Source organism: Sebastes fasciatus, chromosome 2, assembly GCF_043250625.1.
Source record: "Sebastes fasciatus isolate fSebFas1 chromosome 2, fSebFas1.pri, whole genome shotgun sequence".
Lineage (NCBI taxonomy): Eukaryota > Metazoa > Chordata > Actinopteri > Perciformes > Sebastidae > Sebastes > Sebastes fasciatus.
In genome coordinates this window covers 21,184,803-21,199,471 of record NC_133796.1, presented here as the reverse complement: position 1 = coordinate 21,199,471, position 14,669 = coordinate 21,184,803, and the positions used below count along the sequence as shown (strand labels likewise).

Below are 14,669 nucleotides of genomic sequence, written 5' to 3'. Positions count from 1 at the left end.
TTTACTGTATTCTATTGCGTGCACTACCTGGATTACCGGGGAGGTGCTGTCTCTAAACTCAGATTTATTGCATAAATACGATGACAAAATGACAATAACCTGATATTTTCAGCTGGAATTTCATTCATTGATTCATTCATTCATTCATTCATTCATTTCATTCTCACTGTGCAATATCATTTTGAATCATTCTGAAATATGCTGCTGTTGTTGTGTTAAATATGCAGTGTAAAGACTGGTAACATTAGTTACACTACCTAACAGCATGTTCTTTTATCAAAATGGTTGCTGAAGTGGGTCATTAAATCCATCTTTGTACACAACCTACTTTAGATAAACAGATACTTCCTGTCTTTCTAACCTCTGCTTGTTCTCTGAAAATTAGTTGTCAACGAATCACCTCACAGAACTGGAGATGATATGTAAGTCAAGTGACATTATTTATTATATATTATTTCATTCATTCATTCATTAATTTCATTCTCAATGTGCAATATAATTTTCCACTTGTGCAACTTTGTTAATAGTCTGTTTATTGTCAATACTGTATATACTGCTCCTATTTTTATACTTCCTTCTATTTAAATGGTTCATATTTTGTTACACTTTGTTTAGCTCTTTTTTTTTTTTTTACCGTGTTAGCTGATGCATCTTGTTTTTTTGCACTATCCCCTTTGCCGCTGTACACTGCACATTTCCCCACTGTGGGACTAATAAAGGAATATCTTATCTTATCTTATCTTATCATATACGATAGTGCACAGGAACGAAATAAACTGATTTTAAACGCACTTTAATTGAATTTTGGGCATTTTCTGTGATGTGGCAACAACAGTTTCCAATCATATATGTCTATTTTTTCTATCTAGTATATTTTACTGTATTCTATTGCGTGCACTACCTGGATTATACCGGGGAGGTACTGTCTCTAAACTCAGATTTATTGCATAACAGAGATGTAATAATAATTCATCTGGAGGAGCAGACTGAGCTGTGACAGCTTTTGACTCCTCCCCCTTTTTCTTACGTCACATCATCCTGGTGCAGCCTCCACGGGTTGTCATGACGACGTTGTTGCAGCTATAGTCTCTAAAGGCATTCAACCCTTCTGCACTTTGTGTTTGGGAAAACTCTGTCGAGCAGAAAGAGCAACTCACCAGGATATATTATAGGCAGCTGCAGTTGTTTGTGAATGCATGCTCTCTGGTAGGAGAATAGTGAACCAATTTGGTGTAAAGTTTGAAACAAAACTATCTGTGTAACTTGACTTTTTACAGCTTAATTATGGTACATTGTGTTTTTGCCTTCTAGATATCACCATGAAGATCTAACTACATAATGGCAACCTTAAAAGAAGTGGATCACATCACAGCTGTGAGTACACTGTAAACAATTGCTGTTAATTTACAGCAGGATTTCAACAGTATTAACGTGTTATTGCTAAAAACAGTGCTTTACTGTTAATACAAAAGAAAACCTGTTAGATTACGCTCATAGGCTGAACTGAACTATAATGCATTCTTAAAAAACATCACTTTACTGCTGATCAACTGTCTAAAGTATCATCAGTGACAGTTTCATGCAGTATTTTTTTAATTCTGGGACCTGTGAGGCTTGTACATTGTACATGATTGGAAAATCAGTGAATTAGATTTATTGTTCTTCACTCACATGTTGTTATGGTTTGCATTCTGTGCTTGTAGCCAAAAGTGTCAACAAGTCTATTATAGCCTTTTTCCTAACAAGTGCCTTTAATTGTATTTAGTGTGACTATTCCTATGTCTGTAACCTGCTGAGTCTATTCATCTAGGCAAAAAATAATGTTTATTAAAATGTATGTAAAAAATAAATAGTGCATTAAAACAAATCAGTAAGATAATGTAAAAGAAAGGTGAAAAACAGCTATATAATGTATCTTTAAACAGTAAATTAACTGTAAAATACTGTGAAATTAATTTTAAAAAAGCAGTTCAAACTGTATTTTTCATTAACAGTACAAAGCTGTAAATTTCAGCAACAGTATAATAATGTTAATTTTACAGTAACATAAAGGCAACCCTGCTGCCAGTTCTTTACTGTTATTTTACTGGGAAATTCTTAACAGTGTAGATCAGACCAGGAGGAAGCAGCAGCAGCAGCAGCAGTGGGGGAGCAGACACCAGAGAGGAGATGTGTTAATGCCCTGCTAGATATCAGTGAAGAGGACTTCATGAAAGAACTGGAGCCTTATGAGTATCACTGTTACCCTGGATGGGAAGAAGCTGTAAGTAAATGAATATCATCTTACTGCAAATCTCTTTTACTGCCTGCCCTTTATCTGATTTAGTGAAGTAGGTTGTACCAACAGTATGGAGTTTCAAATGAGAAGAACAAATGTATAAAATATTCGCTTCAATTCCTAACTAATTATATTTGCACATGTTGATATAGTAGGACTGTCAATCGATTAATCGTAAGTTAATCGCACATTTTTTTATCTGTTCAAAATGTACCTTAAAGGGAGATTTGTCAAGTATTTAATACTCTTATCAATATTGGAGTGAGCAATTATGCTTGCTTTATGCAAATACATGTATATATTTATTATTGGAAATGAATTAACAACATAAAACAATGACAAATATTGTCCAGAAACCCTCACAGGTACTGCATTTAGCCTAATAAATATGCTCAAATCATAACATGGCAAACTCAAGCCCAACAGGCAACAACAGCTGTCAGTGTGTCAGTGTGCTGACTTGACTATGACTTGCCCCAAACGGCATGTGATTATCATAAAGTGGGCATGTCTGTAAAGGGGAGACTCGTGGGTACTCATAGAACCCATTTTCATTCACATATCTTGAGGTCAGAGGTCAAGGGATCCCCCTTGAAAATGGCCATGCCAGTTTTTCCTCACCAAAATTTAGCATAAGTTTGGAGCGTTAGGCTATTTAACGTTCTTCGCGACAAGCTAGTCTGACACAGTTGGTACCAGTGGATTCCTTAGGTTTTCTAGTTTCATATGACTCGAGTATCTAAACTCTATTTATTATCGAGTTATTATCGCATTATCTTTGACAGCCCTAGTTTAAACATATCAAAACAGTTATATTCATATTTAACATTATATTTTATTTTCAACAGGTTCATGGTTGGGCCAGAGTTGCTCCAATGAGCTGTATACTTTTGCCTCAGAAAAGGTACAGGAAACCAAAGCATAAGGAGGCTGACAACCCGACCCCCTTGTCTGTCGACCCAACAATCCCTGATGCAGACAGCTCAGGCAGCAGTGCAGATGATCGCTGTGAATCTCGTGTGGTCTCGCATAACAGTTTCAAGGCAACCACATCCATGGCAGGGACCCCTCTGCAGCCTCACCACCATCTCCCCTTAAAATACTCGGACAACAGGCCCACTAAGCCTCACAAATACAGCCCCAATAACATAGTGGTTCCCATTAAAACCTTCACATTTTTACCACCAATTAAATCACCACGCCTGAGAGTCAGTGGCCAGCTGTGCAGTGGCAAGAAGGCTCCAGAAGGAGGAAGCATAGAGGAAAACTGTTTCATGCTTGATAAGAAGAGTGGGACAAGAGGAACAAGAGTGGACCGTATTGCCAGCCCAGAGCTCCACACTTCCTCTGCAGCACAGACCTCCGAGTACCGGACATGTCAGCACAACCCCCACTTGTTCTCTGCTGTTTCTATCCCCAGGAGGTATCAAGTAAAACCTGACACAGTGCACCGCACCAGCTACTCAATGGGCAAGAGCCTGTACCCCAGCAACACTGTGTGTATGTAGGATGTGATCCTTTTCTCAGGTTCAACCAAGTAAAAACAACCTGTTTTTATCTCATTTTGTATCATGCATGCCTCCGCCTCACCACATCATACCATGTTTCCATCAAAAATAGTTAGCTGGAAGAATAAATCAAGGTATGAGACATGTTCATAAAACTAACTCATTACAGAGGTAATTCATTTGGTTTAGTGTTCAGTCAGTTAACAGCGTGACATTTCAGAACATACCAACCATAACGATAACAGTCCAGTGAACAGAACATTGAAATGTTATGTCATTTGGGCCTGTATTTTGTTCTCAACCGTTCCCACGAGTGCTTTTTCAACTGTTCTAGTTACCTAGCAACGGTGCAACTACCTCATAAGAAGCATGGCTGTGCGCCTGCTTCACACTCTCTACAGTTTAAACCTCAACCACAAGCCACAGCTCTGTGACGATGTCGATATAAACCGTTGCCAAACTACTGCTTCTGCTCCGTCAAATTTAATTGTATACTTTAGTTTTATATCACTCAGTGGCTGATTCCTGGTGATGGATGGGTTCTGGGTTATGCAATGTCTGAGGGTTATCAGTCCCTAATCATACTGTATGTCATGTTGGTCTCCGAAAAGGCCAGCCAGTTACTGCAACATTATTTACAACTGGGATGATGCTGTTACTTGATGCTTTATTATACTACCTCTTTGTTGTTTAGCTTCCCTGTAAAATAAGAAATCTTAGTGGGATACTTCTATAATCAATAGAGCTGTAGTGTTAACCAAGAAGACCAAAAATTGTCTTACCTGAATGTGCAAGTAAAATAAAATGGTTACTTAAACCCGACAAACCAGGATTCAGTATGTCCATATTCAGTAAGACGCCACTGCATCAAGGTGAAAAGATTGATTTAAGAAAATATTACAGTTTTATGTTGTTCTATCATAAAAAGTAAAAAAGAATCCACACACCGAAATCTCATTTAATTCAGCTCTCAGTTTCTAAGTTTGGTACAGGAGAACAGAATGTATTGCACATTGAAGAATGCATCATCAAAACATCTGTGCATTTCATTCCACTATGCTGAACTGAGAGCTGAAGTAGAGAGCAAGAGAGAAAGCGAGTTGACTGATTTGGGTGTGTGAACCCTTTTTGTAGGTTGTAGTTACACGCTCGCCTGGCTGCTCTCTTTTTTTTTTTGTATTGATTGAGCACAATGTTTTTTTCTTCCTCCTTTGTTCTGTAATAAAGCGACAAAGAGCACAATATACACTTTCCAGCAGTTTATTAAGAACATCTGTAGTGTGTAACTTCAACAATTAATCAAGGCAACCATTAACTCTACACATTTAGGCAACAGGACCTCAAATTCTGCCAAAACAAATATTTTGTGCTGGAAAAAAATATCTGCATGCAGAGAGCAAATAAAGCACTGGAACTGACACTTGAGACTGACAAGGCTTCTACATAGTTGTGTTTAAAGCAAGGCATTTCCCTGTGCCACTAAACCAGCAGGGAGAAGCTATGACGCTGTATTTCAATTCAAGAACCACGAACTAGAAGTACTAATCTCAATACAAGAAATGTTGAAATTTAACATAAGAGTTAAAATCCTTCTTAACACAGGGGAAGTATCCTTAAACTGTTTGGATGTGGTGCAACAAAAATAGAGCATGTTATACTTGGGCACAGTGTCACGTTCTGTACATTCTGCAGTTTCTACAAATATCTATAAAGTGTAACGGCAATAAAAATAGTAAGATGGCGTCAAACCAATTCTCTTTGATAAAATGCTGCATAGCATTATTTCATGTGACAGAACAGAAGTCTTTGTATAGAAACTATAGAGAACGATTAGGGACAGTCAATTATTTCATGCAAACATGATGGAAATACCAATACAGAATGGATTAAACATGCAAAGCAAAGGCAGAAAGGATGGTTTTTCACTGTGTGTTCATTTTGTGAACAATATTCTAGTGTAATTCTGATAATTATTTTAAAAACAGCAACTTGTCTGTAACAGAACTAAAGCTAATACTTGGGTTAAGGCACCAACGTAACAAAATGATCAAATAATCAAGGCCTATAGCTCTACGTTCCCAAGTAGAACACAGTCTGTGCGTGGTGCCTGTGCTTAATGAGGTAACTAGGTGCAACAGTATCATGAAATTAATGCTTTAATAAAAATAGAAATAAATTAAAATACTGCGTCTGATTGTTAAAGGGTGGAAAACTTGAACTGATGATATTCAACAGGACTCCTTTCAGTCAAAATCAGGCGGTGAATATGTACAATAGCTCTTTGCTAATGTGTTTCTGTACAGTAACGTTACTGGATCACTTCAGCACAGCGTACTGCTACTGTATACACTTACACCCAGCTAATGAATAAGTCAAAGACAATGACAAGCCTAGTCTGCTTACTGACTTCAACTGACTGCTTAGCTAAAACAAAGTGTTTACACAACATCAAACTTCACAATCACATTTCAATGAAAGGTGCGCAACAACTGACAAGACATAAACAATTTGACATGTGCCACATCTGTATGAGTAACGGTATGTTTCAGAGATGCATCTTAATGGCTTTGAGCAATGCCTTGTTCACTGTTGAAGGCTACATGGAGTTTTATTTTTGAAAACATAGAGCTGATAAAGCTCTCACTGGTCAAGTTTTCCACTGGCTGCAAAGCTAATTCAGAGTTTATAGTCTCGCTGCCGCTGACAAGACAACATCAACCACGCAGCCATTAGATGCACAAGCTGAGAATAGATATGTTTCTGTGCTGCTGACCACATCATGCACATTTCCAAACATATATGTAAACTGAACGCACACTGTGGTTTTCTGTACAGCTGAGATGACATTGTTTTCATGCAGCATATGCATATCTGAAAGCTGTCACACAGGGTAACAATTGTACAAGCCTTTTTCTTTACAGCCACGCACAGCTAAAGATGTCTTCCCTTTTAAGTACAGATCTAACATTGACGAAATGTTGAGTCGTTTTTTTAAACTGCTAGTTAAGACCAAACAGTGGTTACACACTGAAATATAGAAGTAAACAGACAAGACACATACAATATATTACTTTTATGTGCAAAATAAATATGTAAACTGTCACAGGAGCTGATAAATCATGCCCGTTGAGCTAATAAAGTGCAGCAGAGCTGTCAGGATATAAATCTGGGAAAGGCTCTGGACATGATGTCTCTAGTGGAATGTTCAAAGACATCATCGCAGACTTCCTACTGCTAAGACTGTGGTTCCGCTGGAGGACGGCGTCGACTGATCCCTCTCACAGGAGCAGGCGGACATGAGAAACCGGTACTGCGAAAGCTCAGGCAGCTTCGCTAAGAGGGCTTCTTCAGCTGTTGGGTTTCTCAGGTTGTTGGAAGAGAGCACAGAGCTCCTCACATGTCTGGGTTTCCACAGAGCTGAAATGGGACTCCATATTCCACGCCACGTCGGCTGACAGGAAGTCGTCCATGACCGTTTGTGTTTCGTTGCTCGTTAGGAAGAGGTGACCCAGGCCTTCTGCGTGGCAGGTCACAGTCTGTGTCTCTGTGCTGCTCAGCAGCCTTGCGTGCTCACCCTGACTCACGGGAGTCTGAGCAGAGAGACTTGTGGCAAACGAAGGGATGTCTGTCTGCGTTTCCGTGTCCGAAGACTCGGTGCTCATAGAAAAGCTTGAATGTCGTAGGATGCTGCTCAGGGGCATGTGGCTTCCGGCGCTCAGCAGGAAATTGAGGTCAGTCTGAGTTTGAGTGTCAAATAGCTCCAGGTCGCTGGCCTGGGCTCGACTTGGTCCCTCGCTTTGGTCCAGTTCGTCCATCAGGAGGAAGTCCGTCTGCGTCTGGATGTCCAGAGACTCCAGCGGTGTGTCGCCGCCCAGTCCTCCCAGCTCACTCTCCTCTGTCTGTGTCTGGATGTGCACGGCGTTGAGAAACTCTTCAAAGTCAAAGTCAATGCCGTTGTGTTGCTCCGGAACAGATCCCAGACCTGACCCGCAGCCTGCGGAGGCCTCTGTGAGCACCTGGTGGCCCGACATGCTGTCAGACAGAATATTTTCTAGGTCACTTAACAAGGTCATTGTTTGGGTCTGGTTATCTGCCATGTTGTTTGAGTTGAGCTCATCTGTCTGCACCCCGAAACACATACCACCAGCTGACTTTGAGTCCTCATATATACTGTCATCTATCTCTAGAGCGGTCTGAGTGGAGACACTGTCGAACAGGTCAGAGCACATGATGGCCTGGTCCTGAGCTTCTGATTGTGTCTGTGTCTGCCTGGTTTTGTTTGGGGGCACAGATGAGGAGGTGCAAGGAATTTGACTCTGGCTGCACTGGCTGTCTGTCTGAGCTGCGATAGAGGATGTGGCTTTTGCCCGGGAGGAGAATGTCTGGGTTTCAACACTGATTGGCAGGAGGACTTGGGCGCTCACGCTGATGTCGGTTTGGGAGCAGGACGACACAGAGGACTCGCCCACGGAGCACAACCCCATTCCCTCCCCGACCCCCACTCCCGTGGGCATTTTTGACAAGTACGATTTGTCCGTCTGAATGTTGGTGGAGGTGCTTCTTCCCCGATGTCCTGCCAGGCTGGCTGAGTCATCCGTGCATGCGATGTCCAGACTGACCTGCACCCCGGTGCTAATGGGCCCCAGGCTAGAGCGGGAAGTAGGCATGCTGTCCTTAAAGCACAAACTCTTCGCGTCAAGTTGGGGTACCACAGCTCCTTGTGGCAGGAGGTGAAGGGTGCTGACGGAGCCTTGGCTGTCTACCGCAAGCACTACAGACCTCAGAGCCCCGCTTTCTGTAGACGGAAGGAGGACGGGAAGGTGGGCCAGCTGCATCACAGGAACACTGACCAACGCCATCTTGGGCTTCGGTAGGAGCAACTTCGGGAGGCTCTTACGGGGGTTGGAGCTCTGAATCACTAACTCTGGGATGTCAGAAGGGAGAGCGGTCTCTGTCAGCTCTTTACTAGCAGCCATGATCTGATAGGTTGACTCGTTGGTCTTAACCTTTTCAGAACTACTTAACAGTTTCTCCATCTTTCGCTTTTTTACGGGAGGAATCCTGTAAAGAAACAAAACAGCCAAATTAATGTTTAGCCAAACCTAAAGCAAAAGTTTTAATACAAATCACTCTGGGCTACGAAGGTACGTGCCTGTGCTCTGTAGGAATCTCGTGACCCGTCCTGTAGATATGGCCGAGTAGAGCAGCCCTGCTGGCATAGGGGCAGCCACATGTGCACTGGTAGGTCTTCCCACAGTCCTCTATGTGCCTCTTCAGGTCCCACTCTATGCTGTAGACATTGTTGCACTTGAAGCACTTGTGTTTCTTCTCTGCGTGCATCTTCATGAAGTGCTACAATGAAACAGGTCAAAGAGCAGAGAATATATTGCATACAATTGCGTTAACCTTTTTTACTTGAGGATTTGATTAAGTACAAGTAGGCTAATACATAACGCAAACAGTATTTCGTATTGATCAGCACACGGCAGTAGAAAAGCATGTGAGTATAAATACACTATACCTATTACATCGTTCATGTAATATTGAGTTTTATCCTATTTAATGCTGAGTAATACATTAGGAGCTCTTCCCCAGAACAGAGACCTCGTAATTTTATTCCATTGATCGCATGGATAGGATTACAGATCATTGGAGGAAAGACTTACTTGTTTAACCAGGGAGAACTGGGAGAAGGGTCTGTTAGGCCCTCTGGGACAACCCTCAACGGGACAGCAGTAAAGCTTCTGGGAGCCCTTCATGTCTTTTCTGATTGTAGGATTGACAAGCCCATCCTGAGGGTGACGATGCCAGAGAAAGACAAAAGAGAGAGAGGTCAAAGCAGAGAAATATTAGCACTTTGTATGTTTATATCATACCGTTACTCAGCATGGCTTAAAGAAAGTATTTGATCACCACAAATACAAGCAACCGACAGAAAGGCCTGTATTGCTCTCCAGTAATTTTAAGAGATTAAGTAAGATTTAAGTTAGCGATCAACAGGTTTACCTTGGGTCAAGATTTTAGCTGATAAACTGAGGTTTTACTTTACAATATTTCTTACAGTAACTGCTGTAAAAGGCACTCAATGTCAGCTATGCTGTAGTGTACAACTACAAAGTGTTGTCTTTTTATACCATTTTCTTTCATATTTCAAAGGCATCATTATGACTGATAAGTATAAGTGATGGTTGTATGTTGTCTTGCTTTCCTTAGTCAGTGTTAGGGTTGCACAATTAATGGAAACTTTTATCGAAAACACAATATGGTCGGAAGGAGGTGCAATATTTGTTAAAGACATGGACTTGGACTTGCATTTTTATATTTAAAAAGGTAAAATGTGTTGCAAAATACCATTTTTAATTAAATATTGTCATGCTGCAGAGATGATGCTGCAGGTGCCTGATCCGAATAATCTACAGACTTAAGAAAAACATCTTTGTTTGGTACAGCTCCCAGGAAAAAATCACACTATAATCATTTAAATATGTATTTCAATAAAAAAGAGAATAATCATGTAAAAATTGCCATACATTATTTTATCGCAAAAACATATTGCAATTGCAATATTAGTCAAAATAATCACAATTAAATATTTTTTCAAAGTCGTGCAGCCCTAGTCAGTGTAGGTAAATATGATAATGTGTTTTAAAAATGTAACCTTGATCAAGAAACCACATTTCTTGGCTCTGCTTTACACAAATAAAAAATTAATTAATGAGCTTGCTTGGCAGTACATAACCATTTGCTGTACCACTGCTTCTCTTTAATCCCAAGGCTGACTTTCTAAAGCATCTGTCAGCAAGCCAATGGATAGCATACGTCTTACAGAAAACAGCACCTGCTCTGAATGTGCATCGCATGGTGAAAACAGATAAAACCACCACATCCCATAACAGTCATTAACGCTGCAGCCTTCCAGTGGTCAAGGTCACCTCCATCTGCTGTAACGCTGGAGGGAGCGGAACAGCTGAAGCTGACAAACACCCTCCGGTTTATCCTAAGGAGTTAGCACGAACAGACATCTTTCTAACAATGGATGTTCTTACAGTTGGCTTCAGCTACATCATTTGGTCGTAGGCTGGAGCCTGAGTCACGTCAAGGCATTATTAGTCATCAGTCAGTAGCTGGCTGTGGCCCAGAAGAAGAAGCAGGTCATGATTCACTGTCTTTGCCACACCAGGGTCAGTCAACGGCCTTTTAAGTGACCATTGCCGAGGTTATTTCTTTTGTCTGGGAGGCTGTTCAATACAGATTAATAGTGCTTCTCCTTGCTGCGGAGGTCAGTGTTATGGATAGAAAGACAGCTAAAAGCCAAGCCCCAAACAGTCACATTAAATTTAAGAAAGGAGTCTGAACTGGACTGAATGAACAAATTCATACAATGCATCACAAAGAGTAAGAAACAGGTAGTGAGTGATCAGCAAATACATTACTTCTGTGCAATGATGCAGTAGAGGCTCAGCGGTGTCACGGTGGACGTAATAAAAGCACACATCGTGTCTCACATGATGTCTCATTCTTGCAGTCGGACTTCATGAATAATGCAGAGGAAGCATACTGAGTGAGCTTTTTCAGAGCTTGAGTCATCGTGTCAAACAGAATATCATTACCACTGTTGACACAAGTTTTACTAAGCTCTGGATTAAAAATAACTTCCTTCTCTCAGTTTACGCCCCTTAAAGACACAATCTGTGACGCAAGTGTGGCTGAGCAATGAATATAAAAAAAAAACACAGTATTAGAATCTGCCTTTACTCTCAAAGTGACCGACAAGGATTTAAAAACAAGGATGAATGAACATGAACAGAATAGGCGATCAAAGGTATCTGTAGCTCTTAAAGCAGCAGTTGGTAGAATTTGAGTAAATATGATTAAAAAAAGTTATTTTTGAGAAAGTTTTTGACCCGGCAGCCACGTTGAGATCAGTTGAGGAAATACCAAGCACCGCCCACCAGCCGGAGCATACTTCCTAATTTTACAGCTAAACAGTACACTACAAGATGTTTCTGAAAACATTTTATGTGAGAAATAGGCATTACAGTAACAGGATATTGATTCATATTTAATCAGCGCTTCCTAGTTTGACCCAGGGCCTATGGAAAGGAGGCTGGGTCACAGGCGGGTATGGGGTATAACATATGCGCAGTGTAACTGAAGCTCAGTCGTGCGTTACGATTGGCTCAACTTCAGCGAGTGCAGGCGAGATTTTACTGCGCATGTGTTGTACCCCCGAAGATATGATGCGTGACCCAGCCTTTTTTCCATAGGCCTTGGTTTGACCGTTTGATCGGAGTTTGTGAGTGATTGACAGCTGCCTCTGTTAAATGAACAGCCAATAGGAACGCTTTCTCCCTGAAATGACCTGTGATTGACCAGAGTCTCCCATCACGAGCTAGATTTTATAAAGCCTGAAAACAGAGCCATGAGGAGGAGCAGAAGTCTAGTTATCTCTCAGAGCACTTGAATTACAATATGCTGAAAGGTTATTATGGAGTTTTTGTCCAATGATGCCAAAAAAAAACTGCCTACTGCAGGTTTAAAAGGTTTGCTTACACCAGTAATATTTAGGCATTGGCAATCTCCTTCTGGAAGGAGATTTCAGAGTCTGAGGTGTAGGACATCCCGCGTCAGGAACAGCACGTACCCTGATGCCATAAGGCACCTCAACTCTAATGCATAGGCTCTTTGCAGGAAGAAATAGAGCTCCAGCCAACACGCAGTTAGGAATGTCTTGCACTAGACACTTTAGGGGAAGTTGCAATAGCACAAGGCTCTTCACAGTATTTTAGCATTTTATTGGTCTGAATAATTGTATGAATGTAGGTGGTTGTCTTCTATGTTTTTTACATGTGTGTGCTTTTGTCTTTTGTCTGTTTTTAATGAGCAGTGCACCGAAACAAATTCCAATCAACTGTGGGTTGACATGGCAATAAAATTATTGATTGATTGATTGATAAAAAAAGGCATATATTTAAATGACTGACTAAGTAACAGACTTTCAAATATACCTGACTGACTGTAGCTCTTCTAGTTGGGCCACATGAACTACTTATTCTAATTCAAATTCACACATTCACCTATTGGAACAAAGAGCTTAGTCTATTTGCAGGACAAAAGACTGCCTTTCTCAGCAAAGAACTTCATTCATGGAGGGGGGAGACAGTGAAATACTGCCCTCCCACTAAAACCCCCAGTCCAGTGAGGACACAAGAACCAGGATCAAAAGTAAGACTTCATGATTTGTGTGCCTTAGGGTGTTGTCTGTTTTATTTATTTATTTATGTTTTGTTTTTTTCCTTTCACTACTTATGTTTGTATTTGCTTGTCTCCATTTTTGTTTGCCCTTAGTTCCTACAGTATTGTCTGTTTTTGTTGATATATATATAAAAAATAAGGCATGATACACACCAAACAGAAGTCTGTATCACTGACATGCACATGCTTCCTAATAAACACATTTGAAACAAAAGTGAGACTTTGGTCCAAATGCTTTAGTGACTGTTTAGTATTGGCAGTAGACTGTATGTATTAGACAGGTTTATCCAGTCACACACTAGAGCAAAGACCAAACAGATACTCCCCAAATTCCTGACCACATCCACAAACAGCCCATAAGGCCAAAACAGCTGTAGCTAGCTGTTAAGTGAGCTAAAACCAAGTTGTTATGGATGACTTGCGTTTTCCAGCTGCATGACACGACAATGAGTTAGCCAGGTTAGCATTGCAGTAACCATACCAGCATGAAGCAGGTGTTTAGTGAGCCTTTACCTTTATCCTGTGAGACTTCACCAGATGCATGTTCAGTGCAGGTGAGTTGGGCAGGATCTTGCCACATCCCTGCACGGTGCAGAGGATGTTCGTCCTCACTTCTTGGCTCAGCTCCGTGATGCTGGGTCTGATTATTATCTCCCGTGACTGCGACAGAGATGAAGAGTCGAGGCATTTCGGACTGTCTTTAGTAGTAGCGTTATCTCTGTTGTTCGTCCTGCTCGTCGCAGAGGCAGCCATGTTTCTATGTTGACAGTCTGTTGGTGTTTGTGCAGAGAGATCCAGCAGCAGCAGCATTCAGTGGACACAAGGACATTTCCGTCCCTCAGCTTTGCCTGAAAGGCTGCGATGCGTTGCCAGGACTTACGTCACATCCGGTGTAATATCGTACTACCCGTTTTACAAAATAAAGTTTATCATCCGGCTTTAGTTTTCCCACAGAGTGCTCCAGACCAGGGATGACGTATATATATATAATAATATATATTTAATATATAACAATATATATAATAATAATAATATATATATATATATAATATGAAATATATATATATACAGTATATAATATATTATATCGTACTACCGTTTTACAAAATAAAGTTTATCATCCGGCTTTATTTTTCCCATAGAGTGCTCCAGACCAGGGATGACGTATATATAAATAATAATATATATTTAATATATAACAATATATATTTATATATATATATATTTATATATATATATATATATACACAGTATATAATATATTATATCGTACTACCGTTTTACAAAATAAAGTAAAAACCTTAGTTGCCTTAGTTTTCCTTTTTTTTATAGTAGTAGTCAGAACTTTATTTCAACAAAAGACATGTACAAAAGAGTATAGGGATTACAAAGAAACAGCACACAAAAAAACTTAATGCCAGAGGAGTTCAATGTCCATTCATTTTAAGTCTTTTCAGAGTTCAAGAAAATGTACTTCCTTTAAAATATTGAGACTTTGCAGCTTATTGGTTTTTGACATTTTCAAGTAAGGTGCCGTACTGCTCGAGTTCAACAAGAAACCGACAAAAGCAGGGTTTGGAGTCAGACCATTTCAATTTGTGGATATGGAATTTACCAACAATAATCAG

At 40.4% G+C, this 14,669-nt stretch overlaps 2 protein-coding genes across 3 annotated transcripts; one reads left to right on the top strand and one right to left on the bottom strand.

The window, feature by feature from the left end:
* Window positions 1-400: 400 nt before the first annotated feature.
* On the top strand, window positions 401-5,021 carry c2h16orf46 (chromosome 2 C16orf46 homolog). Of its 2 annotated transcripts, none has more exons than XM_074613944.1 (4): window positions 401-422; window positions 1,312-1,374; window positions 2,105-2,263; window positions 3,127-5,021. In XM_074613944.1, the coding sequence occupies exons 2-4, from the start codon at window positions 1,339-1,341 to the stop codon at window positions 3,784-3,786; spliced, it is 855 nt and encodes a 284-aa protein (XP_074470045.1). In that variant the 5' UTR covers window positions 401-422; window positions 1,312-1,338; the 3' UTR covers window positions 3,787-5,021. The 2 variants fall into 2 exon arrangements, with proteins under 2 accessions (XP_074470045.1, XP_074470037.1); XM_074613936.1 differs by lacking the exon at window positions 401-422 and adding an exon at window positions 1,047-1,206.
* A 9-nt stretch (window positions 5,022-5,030) lies between these two features.
* atmin (ATM interactor) lies at window positions 5,031-13,918 on the bottom strand. The gene is made up of 4 exons (XM_074613915.1): window positions 13,555-13,918; window positions 9,453-9,578; window positions 8,939-9,138; window positions 5,031-8,847 (listed from the first exon to the last, which is right to left on the bottom strand). The coding sequence occupies exons 1-4, from the start codon at window positions 13,849-13,851 to the stop codon at window positions 7,134-7,136; spliced, it is 2,337 nt and encodes a 778-aa protein (XP_074470016.1). The 5' UTR covers window positions 13,852-13,918; the 3' UTR covers window positions 5,031-7,133.
* Between the last annotated feature and the right edge of the window lie 751 nt (window positions 13,919-14,669).